This window comes from Podarcis filfolensis (assembly GCF_964270895.1).
Source record: "Podarcis filfolensis genome assembly, chromosome: 5".
NCBI classification, from domain to species: Eukaryota; Metazoa; Chordata; class Lepidosauria; order Squamata; family Lacertidae; genus Podarcis; species Podarcis filfolensis.
In genome coordinates, this window is record NC_139608.1 from 33084535 (window position 1) to 33100516 (window position 15982).

Below are 15982 nucleotides of genomic sequence, written 5' to 3' on the forward strand. Positions count from 1 at the left end.
GCTTTGAAAGCTAACTAAAGCTACTCCCCATACGCTATACAGCAAAAAGTATTTTATTCAGAATTCTATATACATTTTACACCACCCTTCCACTCACAGACATATTCAGTGGATTGATAAGTTCTTTATGAAGCTGCAGACCTAGGCGTAGTTGCTTGATAAGACTGGAGTGCAAGTTCAATGTATCCAGCTCTCTGTGTTTCTGTCTTCACAAAAACCTGTACAAAAATGTAAATGATAATAATTAGGTAGCCAGCAAGCTTTTGACGGTGTTACTAGGGTTGGGTTCTAGCATGTAACCTCAAAATGACAAAACTAGCCTAATGTTCTAAATTACATTTTGTGAAATGGAGGATACAGGTTATGAAGTTAAAAGCTGTGCAGTCTCTAGTCCATATAGGGATTATTTAACACTGATTAAAGATAACTTCAGCTACATGAAATGTTGGCATTTTAACAAACTGTTCCATGGACGAATTGCTTTCACAAATGTGTACAATATTTCTTGTCCCAAAACTCCAAAAAAGGAAAATTGCTGTGATAAGTACCTATCACATGAAAAGAGGCCCACATAAAAGATTTGTATACCTTAATTAAATCTAGTCCTTGTATGTCATATTCTTGTGCTTCTTTTGCTGACTGGCAATCAGGATGGAGCATGTGATACAAAGTAACTAAGCTTACTGCGTCCTCGATTCTGAAATACAGAAGTTATTCAAGACTTAATTGCTTTTCCAGGAACTGTCACAGTTAGTACTCCACACAAACACATTAAACTGGAACTAGCTACTTGTTTTATTAAATTCACTAGCTAAAAGAACTAAGTTTTGAGGAATTACTAACAGATGTAAGCCACCACTATGAGCAAATATCTTCAAAGACGTGGGTTTTTACCCAGCTGAATTCATTTCCGATCTCAGCTTCACCCTTGCCACCTGTGCAGGTAGTGTCTCCATTTGGGTTCAGACCCATATAGGAGCCATTCCAGCAGTAGGGATTATATCGTAGAAAGACCTCTCCAACACACCACCTGCTCTGGGCGTTCTGTACTCACACACGTACCTTTACAATATAAATCACCCCCTTTCAATATTGGGTACCTCCAAACACCACTACAGTTTAATGCCTTTGTAAAACTATCCAGCATCACTGATGAACATATATTGGAGAAGTCTTACTTCCCACCAAGTTAAAGGGATTATTCCAAAGGACTGCAGCTTCACAGGAAAATCCAATCTGATACCTTACCCTGACACTCCAATCACGTTCTGCAGCCTTACTCAAACTGAATTGATTCCTGGATGACAGCAAAATATGTTTTGGATGATTAAATAATAATAAAATGTGGGGGGGGATTATTCTTGTTTTTATTATGTATTTTCTCTTTTTTATCTTGTATTTTTATGTTGTGAACCACTCTGAGATGTATGGAGTGGTATATAAAGGGTGATATACAAGTTGAATAAATATTAAATGGAACTGAATTATCCTACCCATACAGGTGGAAATGAAAATAAGCAATAACTGCAGGAATTGCTAGCTAGGCATAGTCTATTATTGACAGGAAACACTATTAACTAGTGTCTCATGGCAAACTTTTTCAAAGTATGTTAATGATCGTTAAGAACCCAGCCTATAGTTCCTGAATAAAAGTCAACCAGTGCTTTGATCCTGAACACATATGCTTACAAGTGCAACTAATCTCAGCAGATAGGCTGCTTAAATATGAACTTTTAAATTCTATATTGCCATGGAGAACCTAGGTAACTCTAGCTCAATAAACAGCACTTACAAATCTCTTTGGAGCATGTCTATCAGCAATCCATCAGTCCTCTTTCTATTTGTAAAGTACCACACCATTCCTCCAAAGTGTCTTGTTGAACGCAGCAGATCATATTTTCCATGTTTCTCAATATCATCATACGTCCGCTGATGAACCTGTGCAGAAGTTGAAACATAATAATGCTTAAACGTCATAATAGCTTCCCGAGTAAGTTTCCGGAATAAGTGTATGTAGCAAAAACAACAAAGACTTGGGCACCTTAAAGACTAAACAAATGTATTATATAGCATTACCTTTCAGGGACAAGTCCACTTCATCTGCATGTAATGTTATCCTGAATTGCAGGTATACACACAACCATCTTACAGGGTCAAGTAAGAAGGGGATTGTAAACAGTGGTGTCAAAGGGATAGCAACTTTGAGGAATGATACCATTTGGCATATGGGATAACATTTTGGTCAGCTGCAGCCCATGAAAGTTTATGCCATAATAAATTTATTTGTTGTGCAAAAAGTTAAGACTGTTACAACAAAAACATGACTACCCCTTTGGAAACAGCAGCTGTCTCAGCCCCCCACTCCCTGCCCAAATGTTGGCAACTCACTCTGATATAGTCAGGTGAATCTGGCTCAAACTGTACAAGGCAACGATCAAGGAGTTCTTCATGGCGGTCTTGAAGAAACGTTGTCTGGAACAATTTTAACAAGAATGAAATATAAATGAAGCATCCTGCATCAAAAAAACAGACTCAATAACAGTAATAGTCCAGGTCTAAACAATGGCAATAATTTAGAGGTTCCCATCCGATTGCAGTTGCGCAAACGTTTTGGGTCCGTTCTTTAACAGATTCTATCAAGATTACCAGCACTGTCAAAGATCCGGATCTCAAAGTAGTTTTATCAGCTTCATTTTCAGTGGATTTTTATACTACAGTGGATTTTTATACTACACCACTTACATGAGGACTCTGTTCTGGGGGTCCATGGGCAAAAACAAAATAGTGCATAGTGCCCCCACTAAAAGATGGAGGGCTGCTTACTGGGGTCTGTGAAGGTTGCAGGTCTCGGGGCCCTCCTGTGACCTCCCCAGTAAGTGATGAGGCACCTTCCTTACCAGCCAAGTCCTCCCACCTTCCCATAGGCTGCAAAGGATAGGATGTGTTTCCTCATCCCATCCTGGTGTAATTAAACTGCAGTTTGCTCTAATAACCAAAATTGAGAATGGTAGTTTATTACTGTATTCTTAAATGCAACTTCAAAATGTGGTTTAAGATTCTGGGAAGTAAAACTCTCATTAAATGAGTTTTGGACATAATGGCAAACTGCAGGTTAATTATACCAGGAAATAAGTGCCCAGACAGGAAGGAAACCAGAAGACAAATGAGAATGGAGTGTGTATTTTCACTGCTCATTTCCAGCTTTTAAACTGGTTTAGCAAACAGAGAACTGAGTTTCCAAATTGGGCCATATAGCCTAAGGATAATTTAGAAAATCATGAAGAAGGATACTGGTAAGGAAGTTGAGACAATGGCAAAGGTGCAGTAGGCCAAATATATTTGTCTCATATTGCTCATGTGAGTAAGATTAATTGCTTTGCACAAGGCTGAATACTAGCTTTTACCATAAGGTTTTCTTCTTTGAATAGAACTGGAGGAATAATTTTGCGCCCTTCTTTTGGGAAGTATATTTGTATCATTCTGTCCCGTTCCTCCCAAGTGGCCTTGCGTAATGTTCCATTTGTTTCTCGAACTACAATAAAGCGTTCCTGAAATTGAAAAGAGAAGTAAGCTGCACTTGTAGTCAGCTGTTCCATCATGTCTCTTTACTTTAAGATATGGAACAGTGCAAACTTTTAAAAGGCCAATTGTTTTTCAGTAACTTCCTATCAAGATATTTGAAAAAGTGAATTGTATCATGTCTTCTGCACAGCGAAAACAGAACATGCTTGTTCAGCTTACCTGAAGCTGATGTTACTGCTGCTTGGAAGGGATTTAAAGAGCAAAAAGCTAGGAGTATGGGAGTTACCTTACTAGTTCAGTTCTGCTAATCCAGCTGTTCTCTCAAGAACAGTCAGCCAATAGTCTCTAGAAAGGTCACAGGCTAGTCAGTACACACCTGGAAAATCATTCTCTTTGGTTTCATTTAGCTATTATACCCAGTATCACTTTATTGGCATATCCTGCATGAATTTATCTAATCCATTTTAAATCTACCTGTACTAAAAGGCACAGCATCTTGTAGCAATGAATTCTATAAGTTCAAGTGTAAACTTAATTCCAATAGAAAGATTATAGTAAGAGAGACAGAGCCCTGTTCAGTCATCCAAAAGAAAATGATTCAGGCCTCTGTTGAACCCATGGGAAGTATCTTGCGGGACAAGTGGGATCAGATAGGGGAAAAGTTCTTAAACTTGTGGTCTGCAATCTCCACCATGATAGCCTGTGAAAAGGCTAACATCACTATACTTTAAAATGAAGAAGCAGGATGGATGCTGCACCTGATCTGATGATAAAGCTGACAAGCATTACAATTTCACAGATCTTTGCTCACAAAAACAGGCCCATCCTATTAAAAAAGCAAGACTGCAGTTCTTTAAATGTGAGCTTTGTTTGGATTTGCATTACAAAATACAAATTTGTGATGTGGTCTGTCAAGACTCAGCCAATATTCAAGTGGTCCATGGGGGGAAAGTGTTTTTTGAGAAGCATCAAGTACCACTTTACAAGAGGGTATAGGTCAGCCCAAGAATATAGTGTCACAACATGCCATGAGCAAAAAGCCTCCGTGCTGGAGGATGGTAAAGATTCTTCCTTTCCTCAAATCCATCAATGGTATTAAAAAACAGCAAAAAAGCAGACCCAGCTATCTATCCTAAAGCTGCATATCCTGATTCCAGAGGCAGCTGCTGTTGTGATTCCGTGTGTACAATAAAACGGTGCATTTCCTTGTAGATTACAGTGTGTATTAGTGGAACTGCAAAGTGGGTAAAATTCATTGATATTTTTCCAAGGTAGCTAACAGACTCACACGGTGGGGGGTGCTGTATGCTAGGTCAGTAAATACATATTTATAAGGTTCTATTCCATCCAGAATCTTGTCTTCTGCTAATACATCATTAATTGGCTCCCGCTCACTTAATACAGGAGGCATTTTGAGCCTCTCTTTAGCCTTCTCAACAGCAGCTTTTGTGGCCTAAAAGGAAGAAGTGAGTAATTAATTGCACAGAAAATGTCATATTGGAAAATCATCTAACATAAAAAATGTGTGAATATTTGATAGATATAGGTTTTTGAAGGACAGGGGGAGAAATTGTTTAGCCATGCAAAAATATGCAAATTGAAATGGTGACAATTAAACCCAAAGGTTTCAGATATTTTTGCATGTCTTACTACAATTTTTACACAAAAATTATTATTTGTTGTCATTTCATTGGCAAAACATGTTAGCATTTGATAATTGTTCAAAAATACTAATGAAAACATGAGTGACAAATGAAAGAGCAGATTCTTTTTTTTTTACAAGCTGCACCTACTATTATTGATCTGAGTTCATGGAAATACTTATTTACATGCCCCATAACTAAGTGCCTGGGATATTAAAGAGTTGTGACCACATTAGAATACTTCAAGTTAGATTTCATCAATTTTCATGTACTTGATTGCCATCTGGATCAAAATGAGACACAGAGATTTTTTTTCTGCTGTACAGGGCTACTCTGAATCAGTTACTGTTTACAACATTTTAACATTCATGCTCATTATTACCACTGCATAAGCAATACATTTCTCAAGGTATATTATATGGTCATTGTATTGCTCTGAATAATTTAAATTATTTTAAATGTTTTTTTGCAACTACCTTGGTGTGTTAGAACCACAACATATACATCTTAACAAATATATAAATGTTTTGAGCACCTATATTTCCTAACTCTTCTTACGGCCAAAGCAAATAAATAAAAAATAACCAGAAGTGTCTTCTATTCATATCTTAAACCCATATATATTATTTCTTGAACACTGGCAATATACCTCCTCCAGCTGCGCTTCTGTCATAAGCTTGTACGTCGGGGGGTTGAGTTCTTGTTTTACTGGCTTAAAGACTTTCTGCAAATTCATTCCTGTCATCTGGAAGAGTAAGTTCTGAACTTTTTCATCCGTAAAAGAAGGTTTTGGAACATCAGATTTCTTCTCCCCTGAAAAACAAGTGGTTGGTCTAGCACAGAGCTTTCCAAAATGTGTTACTGCGTCAGCTGCATTGTGTCGTATGATATCTCTTATAAGGGGTTAGCTTAATCTCTGGTTTGCTAGTAAAACTAAATTACTGTGTGGCGGAGTAATGCATGTCCAAAAAGTGCACCCACAACGTGAAAAGTTTGGAAAGCTCTGGTCTTGCAGGAAAGCAACAGCTCCAATACCGTTTTTAAAATGCAGTTTTGAAAAGTGAGACTATAACGATGTTACTAAGTTACCAGCTGTAACCTAGGCATGACCTATGCATGTTTTATCTTAAGAGTAAGTCGCATTAAACACATGGGGACTAACTTTTGGTTGCAATATTGGATGTTTTACAAAAAAGACTTAGGCTGCAACCCTAACGTCCTGGCCAGAGCCCTGCCACTTGTGTGGGCCAGTGGAGGAGGGAAAGATGCTTCTTTCACTGCGCCAGCTCCCAGGCTAGCACAGAGAAGATGCCTGGATCAGGCCCAGCAGATCGGTGCCAGCCCAGCCCCTTCCCCTAAGCGTCCCATTTATTGGGGTGGGGTCGTTAACCGGCAAAAGCCAGCAGCAGCAAGTTCCGCCTGCCCACCTGCCTCCTTGGTCAGCCCTTGAGCCCCAACCAGGTGAGCCATTTCCCGCGCCCAACGTGGGGGGCAGCCTGTCCGCCTGCATCCGCTCCCCGAGGGAAAGACTCACCCGCCTCCGGGCCTTGGCAGAGGCCCCGCCATCCCCACGCGGCGCGGCGTCCCTGCGCCCGCTGCCTCAGGAGCAGCGAAGCCACGGCGACCCTCCCGCCCCGCAAGCACCCCGACGCTCCTAGCGCAGCCATGGCGCGGCGACCCGGAATTGGTCCGGCAAGCGCTTCCGGGTCGCCGCGCCGCGGGTTTCTAAGGTAACGCAATCCGGAAGCGGAGTTTGACCAATCCGCTCTAGGCTCCCATGTGGCAATGGCCTCTATGCTTGCGCCATAGAGAGAGCGCCGGTTTGAAGAGCTGGTGCTGGTTTGTTGGCTAGGCTTTTGAGTCCGCCCGCACCCAGCACTGTGGAGCTTTGCTTGCGTGCAAAAAGCAGCAGCGCCGAAGGAGAGGCGAGGGTGGGAGGGAGAGAAAGTCACACGAGAGAGGACGCGCTCGAGATAGGCACCTCGTCCTGGTTTAGCGCGATTTATTGCAATGGCAGCTCAAGGCAGCACAAACGCTGCCCTGTGACGCGAGTGGGGCTCAGTTTTAAGAGTTAGCGCAGGCATAGGCAAACTCAGCCCTCCAGATGTTTTGGGACTACAATGCCCATCATCCCTGACCACTGGTCCTGTTAGCTAGGGATGATGGGAGTTGTAGTCCCAAAACTTCTGGAGGGCCGAGTTTGCCTATGCAAAGCCCCCTCCAGCTGCTGCTGGTTTTTTTGGTTTTTTAAAAATAATTTTTATTGAGTGATTTTATGTTACAAAAAGCAATACAACCATACTACCACTTAACATAATTAAGAAATAAAAATTACATACATCAATATTTAGTTTGTTATTTACCGTCTTATTCCCTCCCAAACATTCCATACAAAAAAACACATATGTGCACACACCCACACACAAAATGATAATAATGAAAGTAATGAAAGTGTGCCTCCAGGCAGGGTGAACTCAAACTGCTGGGTTAGCAGAACCAAGGGGGCCTCCCCAAGGTGCAAGCCTGGGCAGTGTGTATGGAGATCCTGGGCTGCCCAGATGACAAGACCCTCCCTCTCGGTCTCGCTGATGTGGTCCAAAGGGAAGCAGAGCAAGATGTTCGGCACCAGCTTGGCTGCAGGAGTTGCTGGAAGGAGGCATACAAGACACCATCCAAATGTCATAGGGACTCTACTCTGGATTTGTGCAGGGTTTACTCATTCACCCCTCTTCTCCTGAAGATATATATCCCTGAAGGCAGTGAAGGTTTAAGATCAGAGTTTTCCTTCTCCCGAGATGGGCTACCTTCCCAGGTTGACATGCCCCATCTGCCCCTCACTTCCCTCTACAGAACTGCCTTCTTGACTGTTGGCCCCACTATTGGTCTTGTCCACTCAAGTCTGCTGGAGCCTGTCTGCACATGCAGGGGAAGTCCCTAACTCACCAAAGGTTTGAGAGCCATTGGCTACCCTCACCTGGTTTAGCCAGCCAGTCGAAGCTGTTCCCAGCATGTGGCCAGTCACATGTTGACAGCTTCTAGGAGCCACAGGTGAGAGCTGAGTGCAAGCTGGACAAACTGCCCCAGAAGGAGCATGACATGTCCCCCACCTGAGGTACCATCCCTCCCCATGCTGTCTTGGGGATTTTCTGCCTCTTATGTGATGACACATCTGGGTGTGCCAAAAAGAATCAGTCAATCAATCAATCAATCAATCAATCACATATTTAGACCAACTGTAAAAATACAGAAGAGCAATGGTGATCAAGCCTCGCTTGGACTAGGAGAGAAATGGGGAGCTAACCCACCAAATGTTTAACTCCCATCAGACCCAGCCAGCATAGGCAGTGGTCAGGGGCTGGTCCTGCACAATAACCTCTAGAGTACCACCGTTTCCACAGCCCTTGACTAGGAACACCTTACAACAGACTTGCATGAAAGGTTCTGCCCAGGAATTGTAACTCCAGAAGTTTTTAATGGTTGATGTTTTTTTCTATTTTTAATATTTTGTTGGGAGCTACCCAGAGTGTCTGGAGCAAGCCAGTCAGATGGGCGGCATATAAAATTATCATCATCATCTTTATTAAAACATTACATTTCCAACACCTTTGTGGACCCTAAATCCGAAATCAAGATTCAACAGGCAAAACAGTTTAAGCTATCATAAGTTTGGGAAACATTGCATTAGTCTTTCAAAAGTTCCTTTCCTCTTAAAATTTAAATCTGGCCAACATAGGGATGGAGTATTCAGTTTTTATTTAAAGGCAAACCTACCTAATTTGCACTTCCCAAAACAATGTGTGAACCAAAACACAACCATCCTTTGAAATGTGCTTTTCTCATAATTTTGTGCTGCAGTGCTCCAGGCAAGTACGTAATGTACATAAGTGCACATGCTAGGGTGAACTGGAAATAACATATACGGTAAAATGCATTATATTAAGTAGAATTGTGTACAGAGTTTGTGTACAAAAGTTTGTTAAGTTTGGACAAATTTCCACTAAAGTGCTGCTGAATTCTCATGTGGACTTAAAAAAAAAATGAGCTGATGGGGAAATGTGGAGATTGGAAAATGAGAAAGTGAAATAGATAGATATGTCCATCCCTAACTATGCACCTTTGAGCAGACTGGATAAGGGGGGGGGGTCAGCTGCTGATGGAGGAGTTGACAGGCCTGCGTGGTGGGAGACTTGGAGGCTGCACACTTCTTTGCCACAGGGTCACACAGTTAAACCCTGCCGAGGCACTTTGGCAATGCTAGGAAACTTAAAAAAAAACTTAAAGGAAATGGAAAGGAGCTTGTTTTTCCACGTTTGATACACATATTTTCTAGAGGGAGAGTTCTATATACCCTATTAGGGAATTGGGAAGCTATTTGGCTACATGCCTAAAAGCCACTTCAGCCCAATACATGTGTCTGGATGGCAACCCAGAGTTCACTTTAATTTGCAGAAGTGCTTAGGAAAACAATAGAATTTATTAGGTTAGATCCAGGCGTAGTTAAAATCATATTCATTTTGTACTTGAGTGGGAACAGCTGCTGGGAGGATTAGCTTTGCTGGCATGTGAGATAAAGTTAATTCCATATATATTTATAATCATAAATCAAGGTATAGTCAGTTTGTGGTGCTTACAAAAGGACATGCATTTGAATCATGTAAGTAGAGTCAACACTCTGTAAACACGTTTGGAGATGTGAAATTAGTCTATAACAGTCATGGGCGCTGGTGAGCACAAAGGTATGTTGTGAGCATATGTTGGTGGTAAATGCCATACATGCCTTCAGCACTTTGTAGATTTGGGCAGCTGGCAGGACCCTTTACAGATGCCGGCTCTAAACCCCCCCATACCCCCCACCCCCAAGCCTGGCACTCTGAGCAGTTCCAGGCAGTTTTAGCCACCATGCAAATTTCCCACAATGCTCCCAAATCTGGAGCTTCACTGGAGGACGTCCAGCTCAAGCTGTGAGCCCTTGCTCAATTTCAAATGGCACACGAGCATTTCCAGGAACTCTTTGCCACGTAGGAGGTGGGTGAAGTGGATGATCAGAGCTGAAGTCAATGTAAAGGAAAGAGGAAATGAGCAGGAGGAAATGAAATGGTAGCTAGCAGAGGAAGGTGAATCTGGGCCAGGGCTGATTTTCGATCAGGGAGCAAAATGGGGAAAGGGCAGGCACGAGAGTTTAATCAATAATTTTAATGCATAAAATTAAAATTATGTATATTTTATGTAAGCCTCTTAGAAGTTTTTACAATAAAGTGGTATACAAATTCCATATATATATATATATATACACACACACACACACACACACACCAGACTCAATATATATATATACAGTATTGACCATGTCTGATTGACCAGACTATCTATCTATCTATCTATCTAGTTTGGTCAATCAGTTCAGCACTGGATTCACTCCAGAGCTACTCCAGCACATGACTGACTATGCTTGGAACCATTTGGGATGAGCTTCAGCCCCACTCAAAGGTGACTCAAATGTCATAGAGAATGGGGTCTTTACTTCTAACCTAGGACTCTAAATGGCACAGATTGGACTTTAGGCTGAAATCCTACGCCTGTTTTCCTCAGAGAATGTCCCACTGCTCTCGCTTTAAATTTATTTCCGAGTAAACACGCATAGGACTTCGCTGTTAAAGTTAAACATGTGTGTGACTCTGCCATTGAAACTGATGGTATATAAAAGTACTGAACTTTGGCTGGATTGTGCCCAAAAATTCCATCTGGCATTTATGAGGGAAGAGATTGGCCCGTGTAATTTGGCTATAAAGTCACATTTCATGCCGTTGCCGGTTATACAAAAATTAGTGTTTGGCTTTCTGTTTTCCGAAATGGAAGTCGTGTGCTGGCAGTTGTGTGGATTTTTCTTTTTCCCGAGGGATGCTCTAGTATGGGCTAAAAGCCACTTCCACCTGCGTATAATCATGATTCCAGTGGGAGTGACCTTTTTTTTTATTTAACAAAGGAGATGGTGCTCAGACTGAAAGAGAGCACTTATCAAAATTAGTAAATTGCGTTTATTTAGGCTGTAAGGTACTACACTTAATTGCCTGCTATTTCCATATTCCTTGCAAGGAGTCTCCAAAAGATGGTTTCCATTGACCATGAATGCAGTTACAAAAAATTACTTGCATTTGATTTGACTTGGCAAGTTAAAATGTTACACTAGCGTAGTATAGATAGAAGCAGTGACATGCGTTTAAAAATAGTTGGAATTTACCCAGACACTTTCCTATGCAAATCAGGGTACCTGCATAGTGCAGTTTTTCATTTGCAGCATGTTCATTGTGCTACATATTTGGGTTGGACTAGATGATCCTCAGCCTCACGGTTCCTTCCAACTCTATGATTCTATCAATCTGTCAACTCTTTTTGGTAAGCAAAGCTAAGCACTTTGAAAGTGCAAAGCTGGCCTAATATTGTATTTGCAATTGGCACCTATCCAGTGTTACTATTGAACTTATGAATTTGGGGGGGGGGGGGAATCAGTTGAAAAGTAAAGCGCTAGATTTTTAAAATAAAAAAAATAACCCTCCCATGAGTAGAGAACTGTATTACCACCATACCAGCACAGAACTAGGCATGGTGGTGGAGAATTAAGCTGCATATATCCAATTCTGTCTCCCTTTCCTCTTTCATTTTGATTTTTAGTCTTTTCATCCTCCTGCAGCTAACAACAACAACAAGAATAATAATAATTTATTTATACCCCACCCATCTGGCCGGGTTTCCCCAGCCACTCTGGGTTGCTCCCAATAGAATACAGTGGTACCTTGGGTTACATACGCTTCAGGTTACATATGCTTCAGGTTACAGACTCTGCTAACCCAGAAATATTACCTCGGGTTAAGAACTTTGCTTCAGGATAAGAACAGAAATTGTGCTCTGGCAGCGCGGCAGCAGCAGGAGGCCCCATTAGCTAAAATGGTGCTTCAGGTTAAGAACAGTTTCAGGTTAAGAACGGACCTCTGGAACGAATTAAGTACGTAACCAGAGGTACCACTGTATTAAAAACATGATAAATACATCAAGCATTAAAAACTTCCCTAAACAGGGCTGCCTTCAGATGTTTTCTAAAAGTCTGGTAGTTGCTTATTTCCTTCACATTTGATGGGAGGGCGTTCCACAGGGTGGGCACTACTATCAAGAAGGCAATTGGTATATAACCTTGTTAAATGATAGGGACGCGGGTGGCGCTGTAGGTTAAACTACAGAGCCTAGGGCTTGCCGATCAGAAGGTCAGTGGTTCGAATCCCTGCGATGGGGTGAGCTCCCGTTGCTCGGTCCCTGCTCCTGCCAACCTAGCAGTTTGAAAGCATGAAATGCAAGTAGATAAATAGGTACCGCTCCGGCGGGAAGGTAAATGGTGTTTCCATGTGCTTCTCCGGTTCACCAGAAGCGGCTTAGTCATGCTGGCCACACGACCTGGAAGCTGTACGCCGGCTCCCGCGGCCAACAAAGCGAGATGAGCACCGCAACCCCAGAGTCATCCGCGACTGGACCTAACGGTCAGGGGTCCCTTTACCTTGTTAAACGATGGTGTCCAAACTTGAACACCATTCTCCAAGCATCTTCCAGGATGGAGTGGAAGGATAGGAAAGGCATACAGGTATTATTAAACAGCCAGACAGTCAGTCAGTTCAATAGCTGGATAGGCGAGGGCAACTTTCTTAGTTACTCACCATCAGTCTCAACCAACACAGCTGGGCATAATTTCACTGCGGTTCCCTTTTGATCTCACTTTGACATCATGTGCATTATTCACCAAGCATGCAGCAACATATTAAGATGGCAGTCAAGTGCCATCCATTTACCAGCAATTGTTCTCCCAGTGACTTGGATCTGTTTTGGGTCAGGCTGGTTTCAGAACCTAAGCACTGTGTGGGTAGGAACATCTTTTCTGAAGAACACCAGGGGGCGCTGTCTTCCTTCATGTGATACACATGAGCTACAGGAGCAATTAAATTTCATATATCATTCTGCAAAAAAAATTTTTAGTTTCTTTTGAATTATTTTATAGCATATTGTGCTTTTATTGCAAAAAAGTCATGGACTTGCTCAGTTTTTTTTCTAAAAAAAGAAAAAAGTATTCTAGTGCCTTGTAGACAAGCTTTTCTTCCTTGCGGGAGTTTTATTTAAGGCCACATTTTGTTGGATGGGATAGAGGAGTGTGAGCTCAGCATGCGCCTTTCTTTTGTCTAAGCAAAAACTAGATAATTGCTAGATATTCAGGGTTGGAGGAGAAGGGAGAGGAATTTTGCAGACCCTGATATCATCAGAACATTCCTTAGACAACAGGAAGGAATGAAAATACTTCGCTCCCATGTCCCTTTTTATGACATCCTTTACACAATTCTGGAGCTTTAGAGCAAAAGCACACTGAGATTTTTAATAATAATAATAATAATAATAATAATAATAATAATAATAATAATAAATTAAAGTGAAGGTGGAGACATATATGGGCAAGTGTGGTTTATCAATGTCAGAGCTAAAAAAACAAAACACCTTCAAGAGAATTTAATGCATTACTGCCACTAATGGTGCAATCCCAAGCACACTTATCTGGAAGCAAATCCAATTGAAACCAGTGAAAAGTATTTTTCAGAATTTAACAATTAGAGTTTACAATATGAGATTGGCTTCATGGGTCTGAAAATGATGTGAAGTGCAGTTTTATCAGCTAGAGGGCACTCGCCTCTTTTTTTATTTATATGCCCCCTCCTCTCTCTCACACACACACTCACAAAATGCAAGTATGGAAGATTACTTGTTGAGTCAACCAACTTTCAATTTCAAATATGTGCATCTCCTTTTCCTACTAACTGTTGACTGAAGCAGTATCCCTTTTCAAATAGAAACACAGGAGCAAATGACATACAGGACAGTGCACACGATTCATAATGAACACAGATGCAAAAGGTCCAGGGAATTTTACAGGCACACATTTTGCATTTGGCAAATATTTAGAGTAAACTGACAAACAACGTTGCAAGTCAGAGCATTGAAAAATTAGCGGTTATTTTGTTTCATCTGGGAAACCCGAAAAAGAAATGGTTTACACCTTAAAGTCTGATCACACCTTAAGGATCAACAAATATATTGTGATCACAGAATCATAGAATTGTACAGTTGGAAGGCACCCTGAGGGTCATCTAGTCCAACCCCCTGCAATTCAGGAATCTCAACTAAAGCACCCATGCCAGATGGTCATCCACCCTCTGCTTAAGAACCTCCAAGGAAGGAGAGTCCACAACCTTCTGAGATTGTTCCACTGTTGAACAGCTCTTGCTGTCAGAAAGTTCTTCCTGATGTTCCATCAGAATCTCCTTTCTTGTAACCTGAATCCATTGGTTCGAGTCCTGCAAATAGGGATTCCTTTGTCAGATCCACAACAACATAATTCCATATTCCGTTTCAGTTGGAAAGGCTTGAATCCACCAATCCCTTTTAAAATCTGGTGGTAGAAAGTAATTTAGTTGGTATACTTTCAGCCAGCTGGAACAGAATCTTAGTTATCAAATATTAGTTATCAGATTTCTCCCTGATACATAGTTATTAAAATCACAAGATCTCTCTCGAGTGAGGACTCAGCCACAGAAATAGTATTTGCACTTTTTGTGTGTATTATGTATAATTGAAAAGCGTGAACGCAACAAACACCTGCATCAATACAGGTCAAGGACAAACCTGAGTTTCCTATCACATACTATGTGAAATAGGCCATAGTTTTAAGTGTCTGGATAGTAGGAATGAGGGATAAATTCAATTCAGTTCCTGTTTAAAAAGCAAACCCACCTAATATACTTTAAGGAGCAATATATGATCTGAAATATAGGTATCCTTCAAAATGTGCACTTCCCTGAATATTGGAATGCAATTTCCCAGCCAAATAACATGTACAAAAATGTAGTTAAGTGGCATATAACGTGTCAAACAAAAATAAATAAAATGTACATATTATTGAAAAAAACATACAAAAATGTATCCTTTTTGAGGAAACTTCTGTGCAAGAATGTCTACGTTAGAAGAAATGCAGAGGCTTTTGACTGACCCACTTCCGTGTGAATACAGCTTTTGGGTTTGCTTTGCCCTATTTAGCAACAAATATGGAGATTCTGGTTTATAAGAAACCGAAGCAGGGAGGGTCTTTCACTTGTCATGAAAGAGCTTCTGAAAAGTTCAAGATAGACTGGCCTTTCTCTTGAGCACTGAGTTTCTTTGAAAAATGCATCACACCACCCTTCCAGATTATTCTAGGGTGAAAAGCCACAGGACCAGCAAGGACCAGCTCCACCATGAGACAGAGTGAAGCGTCTCCATCACATCTGCACCTCTTCTTTCACTGTGACAACTGTTCCACAAGTGACTACATAATGCACTCATTTTCTGTTGTATTCTCTGGTTTGGGGTCTCATGTAGCAAATTGCTAAAGCTATTTTAACATATTATTCTTGTGTTTTCACTGCTAGGGAGAGGGAGCAATGCTTGCAGGATTTTGTCTTAGGCTGGCCCTGGCTTCTATTTCCATTGCAAGTGAACATTGTAAAATAATCAAGTTACAGACTCCCCAAGCTTTTTGTCAAAAACAAAAAACAACAACCTTGCAGTGGCTTACTGAGGAATGTATGGATGAAGCAGAAAGCCTTTCCCCTCTATGGTTCACATATGGATGCTGATTAGCTAGTTACACAAGTAAAAAAATGTATTGATTTATTACCATAATCAAGCTTTAAGTCAGCCTTTGCTGACTTGGGGCCTTCCAGAGCCTGCTATCAGCCCCAGCCTTCTGTGTACTT

At 41.2% G+C, this 15982-nt stretch overlaps 1 protein-coding gene across 2 annotated transcripts; it reads right to left on the minus strand.

Annotated features, from left to right (window-relative positions):
- Positions 1-37: 37 nt before the first annotated feature.
- Positions 38-6858, minus strand: MRPS22 (mitochondrial ribosomal protein S22). 2 transcript variants are annotated; one of them, XM_083613915.1, is made up of 8 exons: positions 6700-6858; positions 5815-5978; positions 4811-4975; positions 3405-3548; positions 2389-2472; positions 1793-1938; positions 589-697; positions 38-218 (listed from the first exon to the last, which is right to left on the minus strand). In XM_083613915.1, the coding sequence occupies exons 1-8, from the start codon at positions 6830-6832 to the stop codon at positions 126-128; spliced, it is 1038 nt and encodes a 345-aa protein (XP_083470041.1). In that variant the 5' UTR covers positions 6833-6858; the 3' UTR covers positions 38-125. The 2 variants fall into 2 exon arrangements, with proteins under 2 accessions (XP_083470041.1, XP_083470042.1); XM_083613916.1 differs by having other exon boundaries at positions 2389-2469; positions 6700-6857.
- Between the last annotated feature and the right edge of the window lie 9124 nt (positions 6859-15982).